Source organism: Phocoena sinus, chromosome 5 (genome assembly GCF_008692025.1).
Source record: "Phocoena sinus isolate mPhoSin1 chromosome 5, mPhoSin1.pri, whole genome shotgun sequence".
In the NCBI taxonomy this organism is placed as follows: Eukaryota; Metazoa; Chordata; class Mammalia; order Artiodactyla; family Phocoenidae; genus Phocoena; species Phocoena sinus.
The window spans coordinates 27,090,927-27,110,445 of NC_045767.1; the positions used below are offsets into that span (position 1 = coordinate 27,090,927).

The 19,519-nt window shown below is 37.9% G+C and overlaps 1 protein-coding gene across 12 annotated transcripts in view; it reads left to right on the top strand.

Annotated features, from left to right (window-relative positions):
* CAMK2D (calcium/calmodulin dependent protein kinase II delta) overlaps positions 1 to 19,519 on the top strand; it is a 468,012-nt gene that overhangs the window by 398,445 nt on the left and 50,048 nt on the right. For all 12 annotated transcript variants that reach the window (XM_032632322.1, XM_032632321.1, XM_032632323.1 and 9 more), the window contains 2 exons: positions 6,342 to 6,425; positions 19,120 to 19,214. In XM_032632322.1, coding sequence (XP_032488213.1) covers positions 6,342 to 6,425; positions 19,120 to 19,214 — 179 coding nt within the window. The remainder of the gene's footprint in view (positions 1 to 6,341; positions 6,426 to 19,119; positions 19,215 to 19,519) is intronic.

A 19,519-nucleotide genomic window follows, 5' to 3' on the forward strand; every position in this document is an offset into this window, starting at 1 on the left:
CCCACATGCCGCGGAGCGGCTGGGCCCGGAGCCTGCGCGTCCGGAGCCTGTGCTCCACAACGGGAGAGGCCACAACAGTGAGAGGCCTGCGTACCGCAAAAAATAAATAGATAGATAGATAGATAGATAGATAGATAGATAGATAAATAAATAATAGGAGGATTGCAGTAGTCAAAGAGTATTTGAGAAAACATTGTTCACATATAGCCTCACTTGATGCTAAAAACACCTATGTGAATAGTAGGTACTTAGGAAATACTTGCAGAATATTTTACATATTTTGTGATTAGCAAATTTAAGTTTTAAAAATATTAGAAAGTGTATATATAGAGATTTATATAATATATGATATTATATATCTGTATATGTGTGTGTGTTTCGTCTCATCTTCTGTTTCTCCAAAGTGCCAGTTTACTCTCTACAATTTTGATAATTTCAAAAATTCTATATGATGAAATTTCCATTTCCTTGCAATTAAGGAAGAGATTAACTCTAAACAAATTTAAATTATAGTATTTCTAACTAGGCATATGGATTGTTTTGATATTCAGCCAAAATAAATGATTTCAGCCACTGATTTTATGCTTCTCTTTCTGCCATTTCCCAGTATTAGCCCATTTTTCACGTAGCGTCCTAAAATATAACCTCTGAGAGCCTCAGTCTCACTTCTATTCTGACTTTCAATGTATTGAGATTAAATTTTTAAAATGCCCTTCACGTTGAATTGCTTTTCCTCTAAACAACAACAACAAATACAAAGAGAGCTCAATAAGTGCTTTACTTCTTTTGTTTTCTGTGCAAATACTTCTCTGTATCCCTAAACATACACATGTACTAAAATGTACACAGAGCTCCCAGGATTCACCTCGTCTCTCTGATCTGCCCCAGCTAGTTAATGGGAGTGGCTGGTGAGGCACCCTTGCCGGTCTTCTCTGAAGGCAGCCTAATTCAGGACCTCATTTTCTGCTGCCTGTCCTGTTTCAGTAGTACCTGACCGGTATCCTTGTCTGTGATACTTCTCAAGTTTAATACTGCCTTTTACATTAAGGCTCTCCTTACCTACCAGGTGAGTTTAATACCTCCAAATTTGGCATTTGGTGTGTCATATTTTGACATATAAACAAGCTTGTTCCTTTTAACTGCAAACTGAAAGGTAGGACCTAGAATTAGTTCTGTAAATTTGAGATTCAGAAACATCTTTTTATCATAGGAAAGAGTATGGTTGACACAGATAAAGAATATACAATAACAGGAGTTGGGGTCCAACAGGAAGTAGTGGGGCTATCACAGAAATGGGCAGAGCAGATCACTGGAGATACATAAATTAAGAGATCCTGCCCCTTGAGATGCTCATACTTCTATATCAATAAGTATTTAGCATGCAATGTCAGGGCACCTGTATCAGAAGCATGCATGAGGTGCTCTGGAGCACAAGAGAAGAATTATGAAATTCTGCCTCTGGGGAAAGTTTCAGTGATTGGGGTAAGGCTTCTGCCTTCCTAGTGGCTGAATGGGAGTTTTATTCACTGGTACGCACAGAGATAAAGGCATTCCAGGCAGAGGGATCAGCACATGCAAAACCTCAGAGGCATAAAACAATTTTTCTCTATTTCAGGAATAACAATAAGTTTGTTATAGCTAAAGTATGTAGAGTATACTGAGATGAGTGGTAGTTGATGAATTAGGAAAGGATTTTATGTCCTTTTGAAGGATTTGGCATTTATCTTAGAAGTTGCAGGGATCTGGTAAAAAATTTTAAGCAGAGAAGGACATAATTGGGTTTATGTTAAGTAATGTTGATTTTGGTAGCAATGTGGAGGATGGCTTTAAGGATAGCCTGAAGGCAAAGAACCAGTTAGGCTAATGCAGTAGTTCAAATTATGAATGAAGACAGCTTGAACTAAGGAGTATATAGGAGAAAGCAAGTTACAGGTAACATGCAGAAAGGACAGGAACCCTGAACTCTAAAGGGAATCTGTTTAGAAGAAATCAGAGTCCTGGAAATTGGGTTCAAAGACAGGACTCTAGTCCTTTCTAGAGCAAAGCAGGACCCTTCTTCACGAGATACCAAAAGAGGGACTTAGGCTCAGGGATGTAATTGCCAGAACTGTGTACAAGATGATGATTGGATATCAGGAATAAGCCAGAAGCCTTATTACCAGAACCAAGGCTCCAATTTAACATCGACAACTTAGATGATGCTTACAAGAGTATTGGAGTTGAGCTCCTGAAATCTCTCTTGCTTGGGGCTCTATGTTTTATCTCTTCTGCTAGATCAAAAGCTGTTTGAGGGACTGTGTGTAGTGAAAAGTTTCTGCTTTTTGAATGAAAATACTTCAGCTGATATCCTGGCTCTGATTCTTAATAGCTACCGGCCATTGGTCAAGTCACTTTAACTCTGTGAGGTCAGTATCCTTTTTGTAGATGAAGATAATAAACACTCCTTTATGGGGCTGTTATGAGACTTAAGTGGAGTAGAGCATTGGAAAATGCCTGGGCTATGAAAGCTGTTCAGTAAGTTTTCAAAACCATCTTGGAATGAAACACATGTCACAGTACTCGGCCTACACAGTGCAAGTTGTTGAGTGAATGACTAAATATCAGGCTAGTGAAAGCAATAACATCCATATAAAAGTATACAGATTTTCAAATTGTGGTAATTCATTTTTCATAGCAAGCTGGTCCTAGAGAAACGACAGATGGGGAGTAAAATTCCCATTTTCTCTTTAGTATGGTGATATCAGTTAATTTCTTGCTAAGATAGCTATTAAGGTAATGACTTTTAAGAGGTGCATTATAAGTTCTAAGAAAATTCACCATTTCAAAAGTATAGAAACACAGTTTCTAAGCTTAAGAGAATACTTGTTTCTTTTTTATTTTTTTCTTTAGCTTTTTTTAAGCTTTTTTTTTTAAAGAATAGTTTATTCTACAAGTTCAAGTGAATCCTCATGGTTACTTAAGTGAAGAAAAACTGGGCATATGATGTACTACATTTCTTTTGGAGGTATTGTGTGATATATTTTAGGTTTTAGGAGTAAAGGCATATTTTAGTATGAATGACTTGTTTTGATATTTATTCAGTATCATCTGCTGTAGTCTCATGTGTTTGATTAATTTTATCTTTTAAAATATAAGTGTTGAGTGGGGAACCTTTTTATTTTAATAAGAAAAGAGCAGAACTCTTTCTTCATTATGTATAATGCTAGAGTTTCAGGCTTTTACATAATTTTATTTCAATAAATGTGAGAGGTCTATTACAAATAAGAAAAATGAAACTACACAAGCCATTATAGAAGCTGTCTATTGGGTTTGATTATTTTTTTCTCATTTTCGAGTTCCAGTGTTTGTTTTTCCCATGTTACTTCTTCTGTCTTTCTAGCCCTGATCTATTTGAATACTAGCCAAAAAGGCTAGAAATAACACCCTATAACATACCTGTTAGGAAGGCTAGAAATTTACCAAAGAGAACAGCCTGTTTCTCCTGTGGGACTGGGAATGCTCTTTTCAATACACTTCTGGTTTTTTGTTGCTGCCAGGAGAAAAGGATAACTACCATGATCTTACTTCATGGAAGAATTATTTTGCTTGGTTGCTATTATGTCTCTTTTTTTTAAAGTTAAGGGTTTTTTTAATGGTAGTATGTTGCAATGGGTACATTTCCAACTGTAAGTAATTCTGTTTTCTCTTTGTTTGATCTGTTCTGATATTCCTACTGGTTTTTCAGAGTGAGAAACGTATGCTGTCTGTAAAGAAGGCAAGCTCTCATTAAGTTTCCTGTTGATAGCATATATCATCATAAACTAGATTCTTAGGAGTTTAATCTGCTGCTGAAGAAGACCTAATTTATCTTACCCTCAGTATTTCTGTCTTCATGAGAATTGTAGCGTTAAGTGCACTGTTTTAATGTTCGTGCATTTAGATGTAGGCTTCACTATTCTTAGGAGTAAGGACCCCACTGACTGCTCAAATGATAGTTGTGCTCTTAGCATTTGTAGTCTCCAGAAGAGGTTTGTAATAATTTGCACTTAAGATTATTGTTGCATTTCTTTTTTTTTTTTTTTTCTTTTTTCTTTTTTTTGCGGTACGCGGGCCTCTCACTGTTGTGGCCTCTCCCGCCGCAGAGCACAGGCCCCGGACACGCAGGCCCGAAAGCCATGGCTCATGGGCCCAGCCGTTCCACGGCATGCGGGATCTTCCCGGACCGGGGCACGAACCCACGAACCCGCGTCCCCTGCATTGGCAGGCGGACTCCCCAACCAGTGCGCCACCAGGGAAGCCCTGTTGCATTTCTTACACAGTGATTTATTTCCCTATCTTTTCTACCTAGATGCAATATCATTAACATTTCCTGCTCCAGCCCAGGTATTCTACTGAGTTATTTAAGACATATATTAAAGTTTACCAACTCTAGATAGGAGGGTACAGATTGCATATAAAAGGGTAGTCAAAATTCAGAGTAAGAAAGAACCACTGAGAACTGTAGTTAGCTAAAGAGATCTCTAACATGGAAATAATTTAGAGCCACCTTCTGTTAGAGTAAAGGTAGAACAAAAAATTGAAGGTCCAAGGAAGAGAAAAAGTACAAGGAACAGAAAAAGTATCATCAAGGGTGAGCACGAGAAGTTTATCTTCAAGAGACCTTAAAGAGATTTTTAGGTTAAGCGCTCAGAAGTAGAAAGAAGTCATGTTGGGTGAATGAAGGGGAGACCCAGATGGTAAAGGAACTTAAAAGTGCCAGCTGGGACCTCGGTCTTTAATCTGGTCTTTGGCATTGGTGTCCCATTGGGTTCCCTGTGTGTCTCAATTTGGGAGGAGTCAGAGAGGGATGGTTGGAATGAGAGAGCAGGTATATGGCAGTGAGAAGCGCTGGGTAGCTCTTGAGAACTATTGTGCCTACCCTACCTTAGAAGAGCGGACTCCACGTCTCTCCTTCAGGTACTCCTTGAACTTCACTCAGGGGAACCACCACTGTTGCTCAGTAGTTCTTCCTACTTCACAACTACTGAGCAAACGTTTCTATCAAATAAAGTTTGAGGTAGAGGTGGATCCGCTGTGGTCCGTGTAGAGCTTAAACTACAACCTACAGGTCTTTTCTTGAAGTCCCTTCTCATTGTCTACCCCGCCCTCCTCTAAACCAAACAAGGAAAGGAAAAGTAATGAAAATGGGGGAAAAAGTGATATCCAAAATCCATTGCCTCATTTTCTAATGTAATTTTGTTCAAAGAAGTAACCAGCTGTTATACATATGCTTGTTTTTAAGTACAAATTTGTCATGGAGATGGGGGAAAAGCTCCTTTCTTGGACACTTTGCATCACAGTAAATATATAAGGTGCTTCACCAGAGATTTGTAGTCAGAGGAACTCCGGATTACATATCATTTTAAAGAACAGTTTCGAGTTTTCGTGTGCCTTTAAAGAAAACTTCCAAATAGGAATAGTTATTTTTGGTATTTTTTAAGGTATATATTTTTATTTGAAAACCATTATTTTTGGAAATAAGAAATACTTTAAATTCTAGCTATAAATTGTCATTTAAGTGTACCTTATTGGACATACTGATTTATACGATAGGAAACTTTCTTTGGCCATCCAGTTTCTCATACCGCATCCCTTAAGTCTAGCTGATACTTTTTCAACAGTGATTCATCTGAATATTCCTGAGTCTTCCCTTTAGTTGCCAGTTATAAGTACACACTGATTATTTATTAGTACAGAGTGAGCTCTTTGATGTATTTTGGACTCATTCCTTCTCCTAGTGAGTTCTTCAGTTACTCTCAGTGCCATCCCCCACCCTGTACAGACCACCTCACTTCCAAAAATATTTACTGAAAATTTGCTTTAAGTTTGTCCCCCGGATCCACGTTTTGGGTCCTTCTCTTTTATTCGTGAATACCTCTCATAATAAAGTTATGTAGGTACCATGAGAAGTATCATCTTTGGTAAGGTTGTAACCCTATCTTCAATTTTCTCCTAATTTCTTTCCAGGTGTAGGGGAGGATGTTCTGATTCTTTTCACAGGTTTAGTTTTAACTCACACATAAACAAGAATCAGAACTGCTGACCAAATGGCCTGAGGTACACACACTGTGCGGCACAATAGATGGGCTTTCATATCTGCAGAAACGTGTTTTTTCTGATAAGCTACAAAGCAGGGCAGGTTAGTGTTGATACTGCTATGGAGAGAAACTCGTCCAACATTATTTTAGTTCTCTGAGAGCCTTGTTTTATCTTGACAAACAGATCAACAGATAAAGAAGCCCAAAGAAGTTTCCTCCTTAGTTTGCCATTTCATATTGGTTTTGTCAAGTTGGTTTTAATTCATTAACATCTGTTTTCCCTAGGTTTTGCTGGCACACCTGGATATCTTTCTCCAGAAGTTTTACGCAAAGATCCTTATGGAAAGCCAGTGGATATGTGGGCGTGTGGTAAGGAATCATTTTCATGCCGATTTTGCAGTACACCAGGATTGTTATAATTAAAAATAGTATCTGTTAAATTTGAGGTTGATGCTCTCTAGCAATCGGTTTAGAGTTATCCTTCTCCAACTTTAGTCTACAGCACAGTCACGTGGAGAGCCGGTTAAAAGCAGGTTGCTGTTTCTGATTCAGGAGGTCTGGGGCAGGAGCATTTGCATTTTTAACAAGTTCCCAGGTGATGTTAAAGCTCATGGTCCGGGAGGCACTTTGAGATCAGGGCCATAGAGAATCCCCCTCAGAGGTCATGGGGTTTCTACTCCCATCCTGTCACCTCCACCAGGAAGCCCTTAGCACAGATGTCATGTCTGTACCACAAGATGCTCAACAGGGATTAAGAGGGAAAGAGTGGATCTTGGAATGTAATTGACTGTTCCGTGGGGACTGAGCTCCGAGTTACGCCTTTAACAACCAACTCTAATCAAAAAGTAGCCTATGCACGCTCAAAGGTATAGAATGGGGAGGATTTCCACCACAGTTTTTACAGCAGAATTTCTTCATGTCAACAGATACGTCAAATAGGTGAGAGACTGAAATAAAAGGGATACTTCAGGGTGTTCTGAAAATGTTTTTGCTGGAGTTATTGGCAAGAGCTGACCCTCTAGGTTCCTGACACTACATCATTAGCACAACAGCTTGGTGCTTGATCTCACTGTGTGCATCTTGGGCTCTTAGAGTTACCTCCATGCCTAGGAAGGCAGATGTGAGAAGAGCACAGTGTTTGGAGTCTCAATGTCTGGGTTCAAGTCTTTGCTTTGCACCTGCTAACCCCATCTCCTTAATATCTCTGAGTTGGCTTCTTTACCTGTAAAACAGAAATATTTTACCGTCATAGAATTATATGAGGGTCAAATAGGGTGTGCATTAAATGAAGACGTTTCAGAGTTTGTAAAGCAATTTAAAATGGAAACAGTTATTATTCTAAAAAGTTGGAATTGTAGCCTAATTAAAGGGTAGGGTCTTAGGTGTGCCCCAAGCTCTATCTTCCTCTTGCCTCCCTGAGAATATTTCCTAAGCAAGAACTCTAAAATCCTTTGGGTTAGAGCATTGCCACAAAATGTTATTGTTCAGATGTAAAGGTTAATGGCAGATAACTCAAATATTTCCCTTGCAGTAAATCAGCCCCATCACAGATCCGTTTCTGCTGATGAATTTTCAGAGGAGCAGAGTACCCTGAGAGACAGGCAGACGCAGATGGGTCTTATGGAGGATGTGTTAGGGGGTGGGGGGTTGGATGCGGCTAGAGTGCGGCCCTCGGACCAGGCACTGGAGAGAGGCTGTGGTGTAGACGGGTCAGAACCAGGGCAAGTCTCAGTACCCTAGCTTCCACTTATAAAAGCGGAGATAATAATAGCACTTACCTCCTAGAACTTCCGAGAGGATTTTTTAAAATAAGTACGTGTGAGTTCTTATTATTAGGAGGTGTTTCTTTATAAATGAAGTTTCTAGATGACTGATCTGTAGCCTTATAAGAGAGGGACTGGACACATTTACACAGATGATTCAGCATTGTGGTTCTGATCGTCGGCCGAACGTGATGATGCCCTCACCTGAGTACTAAATTCTCTCTCTGCTTTCCTTGTTCACTTTAAAATTTTTTTCCTGCACGCCTTTTACGTTGCAAAAGATGTGATTATGGACCACCTTCCAGCTCCTGAATCATATCTCATTCATTTAAATAACTTAAATAAATCATTTATTTGGTTCTTGCATTTGAAAACACTTTTTACAATGTATCAATGTTACTGGCCTTGAAGAATATCAGATCATTAAAAAAGAAAACAAAGAAACCCTGATATTTTGTACTAGAGATTCTTTCTTGGTCGTGGAGCAGAATCAGTGCTGAAACTTATAGACATAGAACTGTCCATCCCCTACATGGGCCCTCTGCTTTAGTGGCTCTGAGCTCAGTGTGGGCGGCTGCATTTTTAACAACTATGACATATCCTCAGGGTTTAGACTCACTAAACACACTGTGCTCGATTTTAATATTACTTTGGTAAATTTGGGTACACTTGTTTTTGGATTTTCTGTGTGAGTGCATTTCCACAATACATTTTGTATAGCTAACCTTTTAAAATAATGGTGTATCTTGTCATAATGGGATTTCACTTCTGTGAAATGTGAGGTAACTTCTAGGGTTGAAGCTCTAACTTGCTTGGCTGGAAGAGGGAAAAAAGATAGATGAAGAGTTGTTTCCCCCCTCGTTGTCTGAGCTATATCAGATTCTTGAAAAATGTAAATAAATATTAGATAGATACTGCATGTACACATACAAACATAACTGCTCCCATGTATGTATACACACACACACACCCCCCTCATGAATGCCTCTAGAAACTTAGAGCCACAGGGCAGCTCACAGATTTCAGCCCGTTTTGCCATAAGCAGAGCCACCTTCCATTTTCCTCAATCCTATCCTTACCTTTCTTTTTTTTTTTTTAACATCTTTATTGGAGTATAATTGCTTTCCTATGTTGTGTTAGTTACTGCTGTATAACAAAGTGAATCAGCTATACGTAGACATATATCCCCATGTCCCCACCCTCCCTATCCCACCCCTCTAGGTGGTCAGAAAGCACCAAGCTGATCTCCCTGTGCCATGCCACTGCTTCCCACTAGCTATCTATTTTGCATTTGGTAGTGTATATATGTCAGTGCTACTCTCTCACTTCGTCACAGCTTACTCTTCCCCCTCCCTGTGTTCTCAAGTCCATTCTCTATGTCTGCGTCTTTATTCTTGTTCTGTCCCTAGGTTCATCAGAACCATGTTTTGTTTTTGCTTTTTTTAGATTCCATATATATGTGTTAGCAGACGGTATTTGTTTTTCTCTTTCTGACTTACTTCACTCTGTGTGACAGACTCTAGGTCCATCCACCTCACTACAAATAACAATTTCGTTTCTTTTTATGACTGAGTAATATTCCATTGTATATATGTGCCACATCTTCTTTATCCATTCATCTGTCGAGGGACACTTAGGTTGCTTCCATGTCCTGGCTATTGTAAATAGTGTTGCAATGAACATTGGGGTGCATGTGTCTTTTTGAATTATGCTTTTCTCCGGGTATATGCCCAGTGATGGGATTGCTGGGTCATATGGTAGTTCTGTTTTTAGTTTTTTAAGGACCCTCCATACTGTTCTCCATAATGGCTGTATCAATTTATATTCCCATCAACAGTGCAAGAGGGTTCCCTTTTCTCCACACCCTCTCCAGCATTTATTGTTTGTAGACTTTTTGATGATGGCCATTCTGACCAGTGTGAAGTGCTACCTCATTGTAGTTTTGATTTGCATTTCTCTAATGATTAGTGATGTTGAGCATTCTTTCATGTGTTTGTTGGCAATCTGTATATCTTCTTTAGAGCAATGTCTATTTAGGTCTTCTGCCCATTTTTGGACTGGGTTGTTTGTTTTTTTGATATTGAGCTGCATGAGCTTCTTGTATATTTAGGAGGTTAATCATTTGTCCGTTGCTTCGTTTGCGAATATTTTCTCCCATTCTAAGGGTTGTCTTTTCGTCTTGTTTATGGTTTCCTTTGCTGTGCAGAAGCTTTTAAGTTTCATTAGGTCCCATTTGTTTATTTTTGTTTTTATTTCCATTTCTCTCGGAGGTGGGTCAAAAAGGATCTTGCTGTGATTTATGTCATACAGTGTTCTGCCTATGTTTTCCTCTAAGAGTTTTATAGTGTCTGGCCTTACATTTAGGTCTTTTATCCACTTTGAGTTTATTTTTGTGTATGGTGTTAGGAAGTGTTCTAATTTCATTCTTTTACACGTAGCTGTCCAGTTTTCCCAGCATCACTTATTGAAGAGGCTGTCCTCTTCATTGTATATTCTTGCCTCCTTTATCAAAGATACAGTGACCATATGTGCGTGGGTTTATCTCTGTGCTTTCTATCCTGTTCCATTGATCTATCTTTCTGTTTTTGTGCCAGTACCATACTGTCTTGATTACTGTAGCTTTGTAGTATAGTCTGAAGTCAGGGAGCCTGATTCCTTCAGCACTATTTTTCTTTCTCAAGATTGCTTTGGCTATTCAGTGTCTTTTGTGGTTCCATACAAATTGTGAAATTTTTCATTCTATCTCTGTGAAACATGCCATTGGTACTTTGATAGGGATTGCACTGAATCTGTAGATTGCTTTGGGTAGTAGAGTCATTTTCACAATGTTGATTCTTCCAATCCAAGAACAACATGGTATATCTCTCCATCTGTTTGTATCATCTTTAATTTCTTTCATCAGTGTCTTATACTTTTCTGTATACAGGTCTTTTGTCTCCTTAGGTAGGTAGGTTTATTCCTAGGTGTTTTATTCTTTTTGTTGCAGTGGTAAATGGGAGTCTTTCCTTAATTTCTCTTTCAGATTTTTCAACATTAGTGTATAGGAATGCAAGAGATTTCTGTGCATTAATTTTGTATCTTGCTACTTTACCAAATTCATTGATTAGCTCTAGTAGTTTTCTGGTAGCATCTTAGGATTCTCTATGTATAATATCATGTCATCTGCAAGCAGTGACAACTTTACATCTTCTTTTCCAGTTTGGATTCATTTTATTTCTTTTTCTTCTCTGATTGCTGTGGCTAAAACTTCCAAAACTATGTTGAATAATAGTGGTGAGAGTGGGCATTCTTGTCTTGTTCCTGATTTTAGAGGAAATGGTTTCAGTTTTTCACCATTGAGAATGATGTTGGCTGTGGGTTTGTCATGTATGGCATTTATTATGTTGAGGTAAGTTCCCTCTATGCCTACTTTCTGGAGAGTTTTTATCATAATTGGGTGTTGAATTTTGTCAAAAGCTTTTACTGCATCTATTGAGATTATCATATGGTCTTTATCCTTCAATTTGTTAATATGGTGTATCACATTGATAGATTTGCATATATTGAAGAATCCTTGCATGCCTGGAATAAACCCAGCTTGATCATGGTGTATGATCTTTATAATGTGCTGTTGGATTCTGTTTGATAGTATTTTGTTGAGAATTTTTGCATCTATGTTCATTGGTGATATTAGCCTGTAGTTTTCTTTCTTTGTGACATCTTTGTCTGGTTTTGGTATCAGGGTGATGGTGGCCTTGCAGAATGAGTTGGGGAGTGTTCCTTCCTCTGCTATATTTTGGAAGAATTTGAGAAGGATAGGTGTTAGCTCTTCTCTGAGTGTTTGATAGAGTTTGTCTGTGAAGCCATCTGGTCCTGGGCTTTTCTTTGTTGGAAGATTTTTAATCACAGTCTCAATTTCAGTGCTTGTGATTGGTCTGTTTATATTTTCTATTTCTTCCTGGTTCAGTTTTGGATATTTGTGCTTTTCTAAGAAATTGTACATTTCTTGCAGGTTGTCCATTTAATTGGCTTGTAGTAATCTCTCATGATCCTTTGTATTTCTGCAGTATCAGTTGTTACTTCTCCTTTTTCATTTCTAATTCTATTGATTTGAGTCTTCTCCCTTTTTTTCTTAATGAGTCTGGCTAATGGTTTATCAATTTTGTTTATCTTCTCAAAGAACCAGCTTTTAGTTTTATTGATCTTTGCTATCATTTCCTTCATTTCTTTTTCATTTATTTCTGATCTGATCTTTATGATTTCTTTCCTTCTGCTAACTTTGGAGATTTTTTGTTCTTTCCTTAATTGCTTTAGGTATAAGGTTAGGTTGTTTATTTGAGGTGTTTTTGTTTCTTGAGGTAGGATTGTATTGCTATAAACTTCCCTCTTAGAACTGCTTTTGCTGCATCCTATAGGTTTTGGGTCATTGTCATTTGTTTCTAGGTATTTTTTGATTTCTTACCTTTTCTTTTTACGTGTTTTTTTTACAGGCAGCCAAATCCCTTTGTGACAAGCCATGCCCTATTTAAAGCATATATTTGCCACCAGCTCCCATTTTCTTTAGAGATAGTAGCATCTTTTAATTGCATGCCTAGAATGCCTTGGGATCATGCACCTAACCACAGCAATGTCTTAGATATTCTAATATTACATATTTGTGGCAAATAACTGCCCACTGCCAGGAACATCATAATGGATTCTTCTGCTTTTTGTTACATTTCTGAATCTCTGCTGTGGGTTTAGAATATTGTTTTACCATTTTATTATATGTCTTGATAGTTAAATTAAATTCACTTATAAGATGGTGCACCTTTCCTCATCCCCATCCCCATAATAACCACCAAAGTAACATACGCATTATTTTACTGCTTTTAGGTAATGGCATATCTTGAGAGCAGCTCTTTTTCAACCATCCATCAGCACTAGCTCTTGCCAATTGAATAACTACTTCTTTGCAAGGCTAGACATTGGGTAGTGTGGTAAGAAATTACATAACCCAGATAATAAAAGAAATGCAGAATAAGCCATTTGGCAAAATGGCAGGTAATCTTCTATGTGAATTAATCTATGAGCACTCACTAAGGCTGTCTTTGGGCAGTTGACACAGAACAGAGTGAAGCACAGCACTGGTATAATGGCTCAAAGAAGTCTGTGCATTATTTTTATTAGAAACATGCAGTAGTCTGTACACAGGGAATTTCCAATACTCACCACCATTACCTTGCTTTTGTGATCTCACACGGAATATAATCTGACCTGTACCTGGGCTTTGAAAGCTACTAGTCCATTACTGGAAAGTAAATGATAGAAATTAGTGAAGCAAGAACATAGCCTTGTGTTCTGCCATTTACAACAGTAAATTGATTTTGATAGTTTTCTTGCATATATAGCTAGTTTCATAATTCCCTGATGGGATGAGCAAATGTTTATAGATGTCACTGAATCACTGGTTTTTAACCGAACTTCCTTCTACATCTTGGCTTTAAAAAATAATAAATGTGAGTCTATAAACATAGCGCACACCCCTTATCTTGCTACTTCTCTACCTGAATTAGTTATCAGAACAATTATGAGTGATAATATAGTGGCTGTCACAGAATGTACAGTAACTTTTGACAAATCTTTGAAATATTATGGAATGTATTTCTTTTTTCTTTCTTGGCCAATTTAGGTCCAGCAATTGTGTGATTTCTGAGCCTTAACCTTTTCATATTTCAGCTGGAATAAGTCAGCATCAAGAGCTTTTTGAGAAAGTATTGACCGTTTTGAAATCACAAGCCTACTGGACAATTTGTTGCTCTTACCAGCCAGTTCTGCAGCGCTTACACTGGACCATTCCTGGTGTGCCTCACATTTAGAAGGCAGTCTGCCCTCATCCCTTATGACCTACATCTTCATCAGTCTTCAACCCATGAAGCTTTACTCCCAGTCCCAGTCTCTACCAATATCCTCTTATTCTGAACTTACACACTTTCAGACATTTCTCTAGATACAGTATTTATGGTTTCCCTGACTTGATGTTTCTCAAACTGTGGATCACGGATCACATGCTTCAAAGTGACCTACCTGAGTGCTTATCAAAAATACAACTTTTCTGGGACCCACCCACAAGCCATTGAATAAGATTCTCTGTGATGAAGTTCAGGAATTTGCATTTTCACAAGTTTGCCAGGTGATTTTGGTGTACACCAGCAGCATAACTCAGCTAGTTGCAAGTTCCTTTAGGGCAGCAAACCTCAGGATTCTTACACTGTAGAGCAGAAGTTGCAAACAGGCGTTCTACAGATATCTTGGCCAGACAGTTGGACCTTGTATTTTGGAGGGTGTTAACATTTATCTTTATAATTTATTATCAGAAGATTTTTTCTGGAAACCATCAGTTTCTGGCTTCTCTAAATAATTGAAAGAGCTAATAACAAGATGCTTTTGTTCTTATATGGCCGCTGTACCTGTCAGACAAACGGACCCATGCTCTCCCCTGGTTCCTGCCTACCTCATGCCCAGCAGGCACCTGCACTCATCTCAGCCTGGTGCCAGAAAGCCTGTCGGTTTGCCACCCCTACCACATGGTGTAAATAGCTTTCATCATCGAAAAACTAATTTTCTAACTTGCTGGCCTTGATCTTTTAGATCTTTGTTCTACCCATCATTGGCTCTGTGGGTCTCAGAGTGTTAGTTGAACACTTTCCCGATTTGAATTGTGATTTATTAATTTTTTGCATAAGGGATAAAAAGGAGCCATACTTATCCCTCACTAGTTAATTTCCAAACTCCGCCTGCATTTTGCACGCAAGCTCATGCTATGCCCTTTGCTTTCTGAGAAGATAAAGTGGGTGCCTTCTTAGATTGCTCCATTAACTTCCCACTGACTTCTCAAGAGTTTCTCAGCATTGCTTCTTCACCTCTTTTTTCATAAGAACAGCCTTTAGAATGTTTTAATCATTAATGTGATTATAGGTGTAATCATTTTTCTAACTCTAGCTTTTATTAAAATTCAGTTTTGAATGTTCTTGATAAGGTAGTCTTTCTACCTAATCAGTAATCAGTGCTTCTCAACTCCTATTCATCAAACATCTCTAGCATCTCCCAAGCACAAATATGTACATAAGATAATGAAAACTAGTGGTAGTTTCCATTTTTTTAAATGTTATATGAAGCAGACCGTGTCAAAACAGTTTTTTAAACTTTTCATGGAAAATGTTAGGGAAAATTCTCTGTACAAAGTAGAGAGAATAGTAGTATAATGACCTGATGGCTAATCTTGTTTCATCTTCACCACCCTGCTAATTCCTCCACCCCAAGATTATTTAAGTCAAGTCCAAGAATAGAAATATTTTTAAATGTCATGTAATAATTGCTTAAAATTATCAAATATCTAGTAATTTTGCTATTTGCCCTCTTGTCTCATAATTTTGCTATCAGTTTGGTCTCTTAAGTCTCTCTTAATTTGTAAGTTCTGCTCCTCTCTCCCTGCCCCTCTTCTCACTCCTCTTTCCTCCTTTCTCAATTTATTTGTTGAAGAAGCGTGTAGTTCCCGCAGAGCACTCCTCAGGGTACCCAATCTTGGTCTCTGTATACCATTTGCCACTATAAGAAATCAGGATTCCTTATAGAAGTGGCTGATTCCAAGTCTGGATTAGGAAAAGTACAAGATTATCCAGGAGCATCTGGTGATAACCAGAAAGAAGGGAAACTATTAAAGGCCACAGAGTTTGTATTAACAGGACTCAGGAGCCAAACTGAAGAGTATTCTACTGGTTAAAGATGGGATAACTAGAGGATAAATAAGCAAAATAACAGTAAGGGATTGAAGCATCAAATAAGTTTAAGTCCATGCATTCATAATAATGGTCTCAGTGCATCAGAAGTCCTAGCCTTTGGAGGATGCTGGGGAACCAAGGCATTATTTTGAAAACTGATTAATAAAGGAGGAAAAAATTAATTACCCTGTCTTTCCTCTATGAACTATATCTCTGGGTAACCAAACAGCTGATGAAGTAAGTTGTTCTTAGACTAAGGAAGGTGTAATAGAATTAGAATATCATTATTATTTTGTAACCCCTAATGAAATATCTAGGCAGTGATCATGAAGGGCTAACATCAGGAGAGACATCTGACATTTGGAGGTCATATCACCCCCTGGAGTGTTCTTGCAAAGAAAATGAAGACCCTTTGATTGGCTTTTAAAGATATTAGTGCTTTAGTTATAGATGTCTTAGTGCCATCTTTTTTTCTCTGACCTAGGAGAAAAAGGTAAAATGTTAGGATTATGAGGAAAGTGTAAATCGGATTTTTATTAGTGAGGCAAGAACTCTCAAATAGACAACAAAAACTTTAAAATAATCAAGTTAAAGTGCATAGCTAAAGGAAAATGTGGCTGCAGGGAATATTTAAGGCAGAACCGAATTGAAACCTTCCTAGTGAAAGTCAAGGCCTCTCAATTAGACAACACAAACAATTTAAAACTTAAAATGACCATTCTTGTTAAAGTTCATAAATAAAGAAAAGGTGGCTGCAGGTGATGTTTAAGACATGACTTTGTCAAGGCTGCTTGTGGCTCAAACAATTAAGTCACTTAAACTCTCGGCTTCTGTTTCCTCATCTGTAAAATGGGAGCAATAACATCTACCTCATAGTATTGTATAGAGATTAAATGAGGTGATGCAGTAAAGCACAGGTAGGTGCTCAGCAAGCGTTATCTACAATAAAATTTACTAATATTATCCTTATTAATATGCCACAACTCTCATCGTTGTTCTGTACTTTCAGAAAATAGAGCCACAAAAAAGCACATAACCCAGAAATGCCTTGGAATCTAGTCTAATGTGCAAGGCAAAGTAAGCTTACAAAACAGTGTTTATTTAAATAGGCATTGACAGTTTCACATCAGTCTGCTCAATAATGTCTGTGTAGCTCTTTTCTTTAAATCTTCCAGCCTGAAAGTATTTTTAAATCTACTATATTTATGCTATTATTTTATTAAAAGTACATTTTTCATAGAAATCCCTCAGTCAAGCAATTAAATCACGAGCATTTATCTACATAGTGGCGGCTGATTCTTGGGGAATGAACTGTCTGTGAGCCTTCCCTTCCCAGAGAAGTACCATACCAAGTGTCTACCAGTAGATGTAATGCACAAGAGCAAAGCATCAGAAGCAGGCCAGGCCTAGGTCCAGAACGCTAAATGTCACAGTTGTGAGTCTGCTTTATAATTTTATAACAGTCTAACTCCAGATGTTTACTAGAAAAATGTCTAGTTAAAAATTACTATAAGAGAATGGACTTGAGGACACGGGGAAAGGGAAGGGTAAGCTGGGACGAAGTGAGAGAGTAGCATTGACATATATACACTACCAAATGTAAAACCGATAGCTAGTGGGAAGCAGCTGCATTGCACGGGGAGATCAGCTCGGTGCTCTGTGACCACCTAGAGGGGTGAGATAGGGAGGGTGGGAGGGAGACGCAAGAGGGAGGGGATATGGGGATATACATGTACATATAGCCGGTTCACTCTGTTATACAGCAGCAACTAACACAACATTGTAAAGCAATTGTACTCCAATAAAGATGTTTTAAAAAATTTTTAAATTCAGCCTGTGTTATTAAGCCATGTTACTGAATAAAAATTACTCCATAATTTTTCACAAAGAAAAAAGAAATTGCTATAGACTCTTCCAGTTACAAAGCTGATTTTCTTCACCCCCTAAACCATAGCAGAGGGTTAAAACTACTTAGATGCATCCTCTTTTCTTCTTGCATCCTGGGAACACAAACAGACACTCATCATCATCATTGTTATCACTGTCATTAGATGCCTCTGTTACATCAGATAGTAAAAATATGAAAATAAATTTAAATGAATGCACGTTAAGTCTGTAATGTAGTGATGGAAAAAATATTTTTATGTTGTGAAGGTGACGTACCAATATATTGTGATTTTCTGCATTGGCCTTTTTTTTTTTTTTAAACTCCACTGTAGCGAAGTTACTTTCAATCTTGATTTTAAAGCCTTGTTGGGTTTTTATTTAAGAATGTTGCTTAAAATGCTTTATTCCAGTAGTGCTCGGCTTTTGAACTGAGTCTTCCTGAAGCAGGTTAGAAAAGTCTAGGGTGAATAAACCCTTGTTTAAAGCCATTTTAGCTGCAACAGTATTTATCGTATACAGATGTCAAGTCTGATGGACAGGAGCAAGGCTAGGTGTCACTAACAGAATAAAGGTAAGGAAACGAAGAGGCCAGCTTTGGCAAAGGGAAAAAAAAGACTCAGGCACTCCAGGCAATGTATCACCTGTCTTAACCACCTCTCCCAGGCTTCCCCAGTTAAGGGGACTCGGCAAGAGAAAGGTGACGTCAGAGTAATGGCACATCTTCCTCCAAGACAATGAGCTAGAAAAGAAAGTGAAGACTTTAAGCAGGGTAATAAAGTATTTCAAAAGTAGAGGAAGGGACATATGATGATAAAAAGGACAGTCCTGGGAGAAATTTAGACCCCAGATATGATTTCAAGGCAAGTTAAAAACAAGCAAATGCAAGAATTTTTTTTAATTTAAAAGTTAAATCATGTATTGATTAAATTAATTTGTGAATAATTACATATTGATATTTATGAAAAAGATCTCAAATTGTATTAAAGCTGAGTATTTAATTCTTTGAATTTTATGTACAGTTTCATTTTCCTCTTACTTTTCCCTCTTTGTAACATATACTCTTCTGTAGTAACACTGGTTTAGTTGTTTTACTGAAAAACTCTATTTTTGAAGACTAAGGTCATTAAAGAGAAAAAGATTTTCATCTCTTTATATGTTATCCACACTCCCAGGGACCCTGACTATTTAGAGCATGAATCTATAACCAGGGCACAACTGCTCTACAAAATGTCCTAATTAGCAGCAAAATGACTAAGGAAATAAATAACACGTTATGTTTTTAAATGTCATCCTACAAAGTGACTAAAATCACATGGTATCTAAATAGATAAAAGCGCAGGGAGATCATATATAGGCAGGGTTCAGCGAGGCCAAATGTGTCAGCCACGATGGCAGGTGAGCTTCATCTTCAGTGCTTTCCTGCTGTGCATCTTTAGAATTCTTTGGTGCATGCATTGGACCTGCCACATTATCTGAGCTCTTGAGCAGAGCGGGAACAGCATTCACCCTCCACAGAACACTTCAGAGTAGATCAGAGCATGTCTCTCTGAAGTTTACCAACAATCCAGTTTCCCCTCTTTGAATGGGTGTGGCTTAATATCATTGTGGATCTGCCACATTTAACTTATTGTTGTCTGTGACTTAACGTTATGTTAATATGCTCATTCCCTCCAGGGGTCATTCTCTACATTCTACTGGTTGGATATCCACCCTTCTGGGATGAAGACCAGCACAGACTCTATCAGCAGATCAAGGCTGGAGCTTATGATGTATGTAATAAATGTTCATCCAGCTTTAGACGAGGGTTTTTTGTTTATTGACCAAGAACCAGATTTTTTTCATTGCTATTTTAACCATACTTTTCAATAATGTCCCTTATTATTTTCCTCTCTTGTAGGGGAAGGGGGATAAAGAATAAGAAATACAGCATCTATATCCAGTTTCTATTTCCTTTTAGTTCAATATCTCCTAAGATTGAAAGGAAAACGGTTTGAAGTCTCTAAGGAAGGCCCTTGCTTGTCCAAGCATTTGGACATTAGTGCATTTTAAAACATATAAAAATTAAAAGATTTTT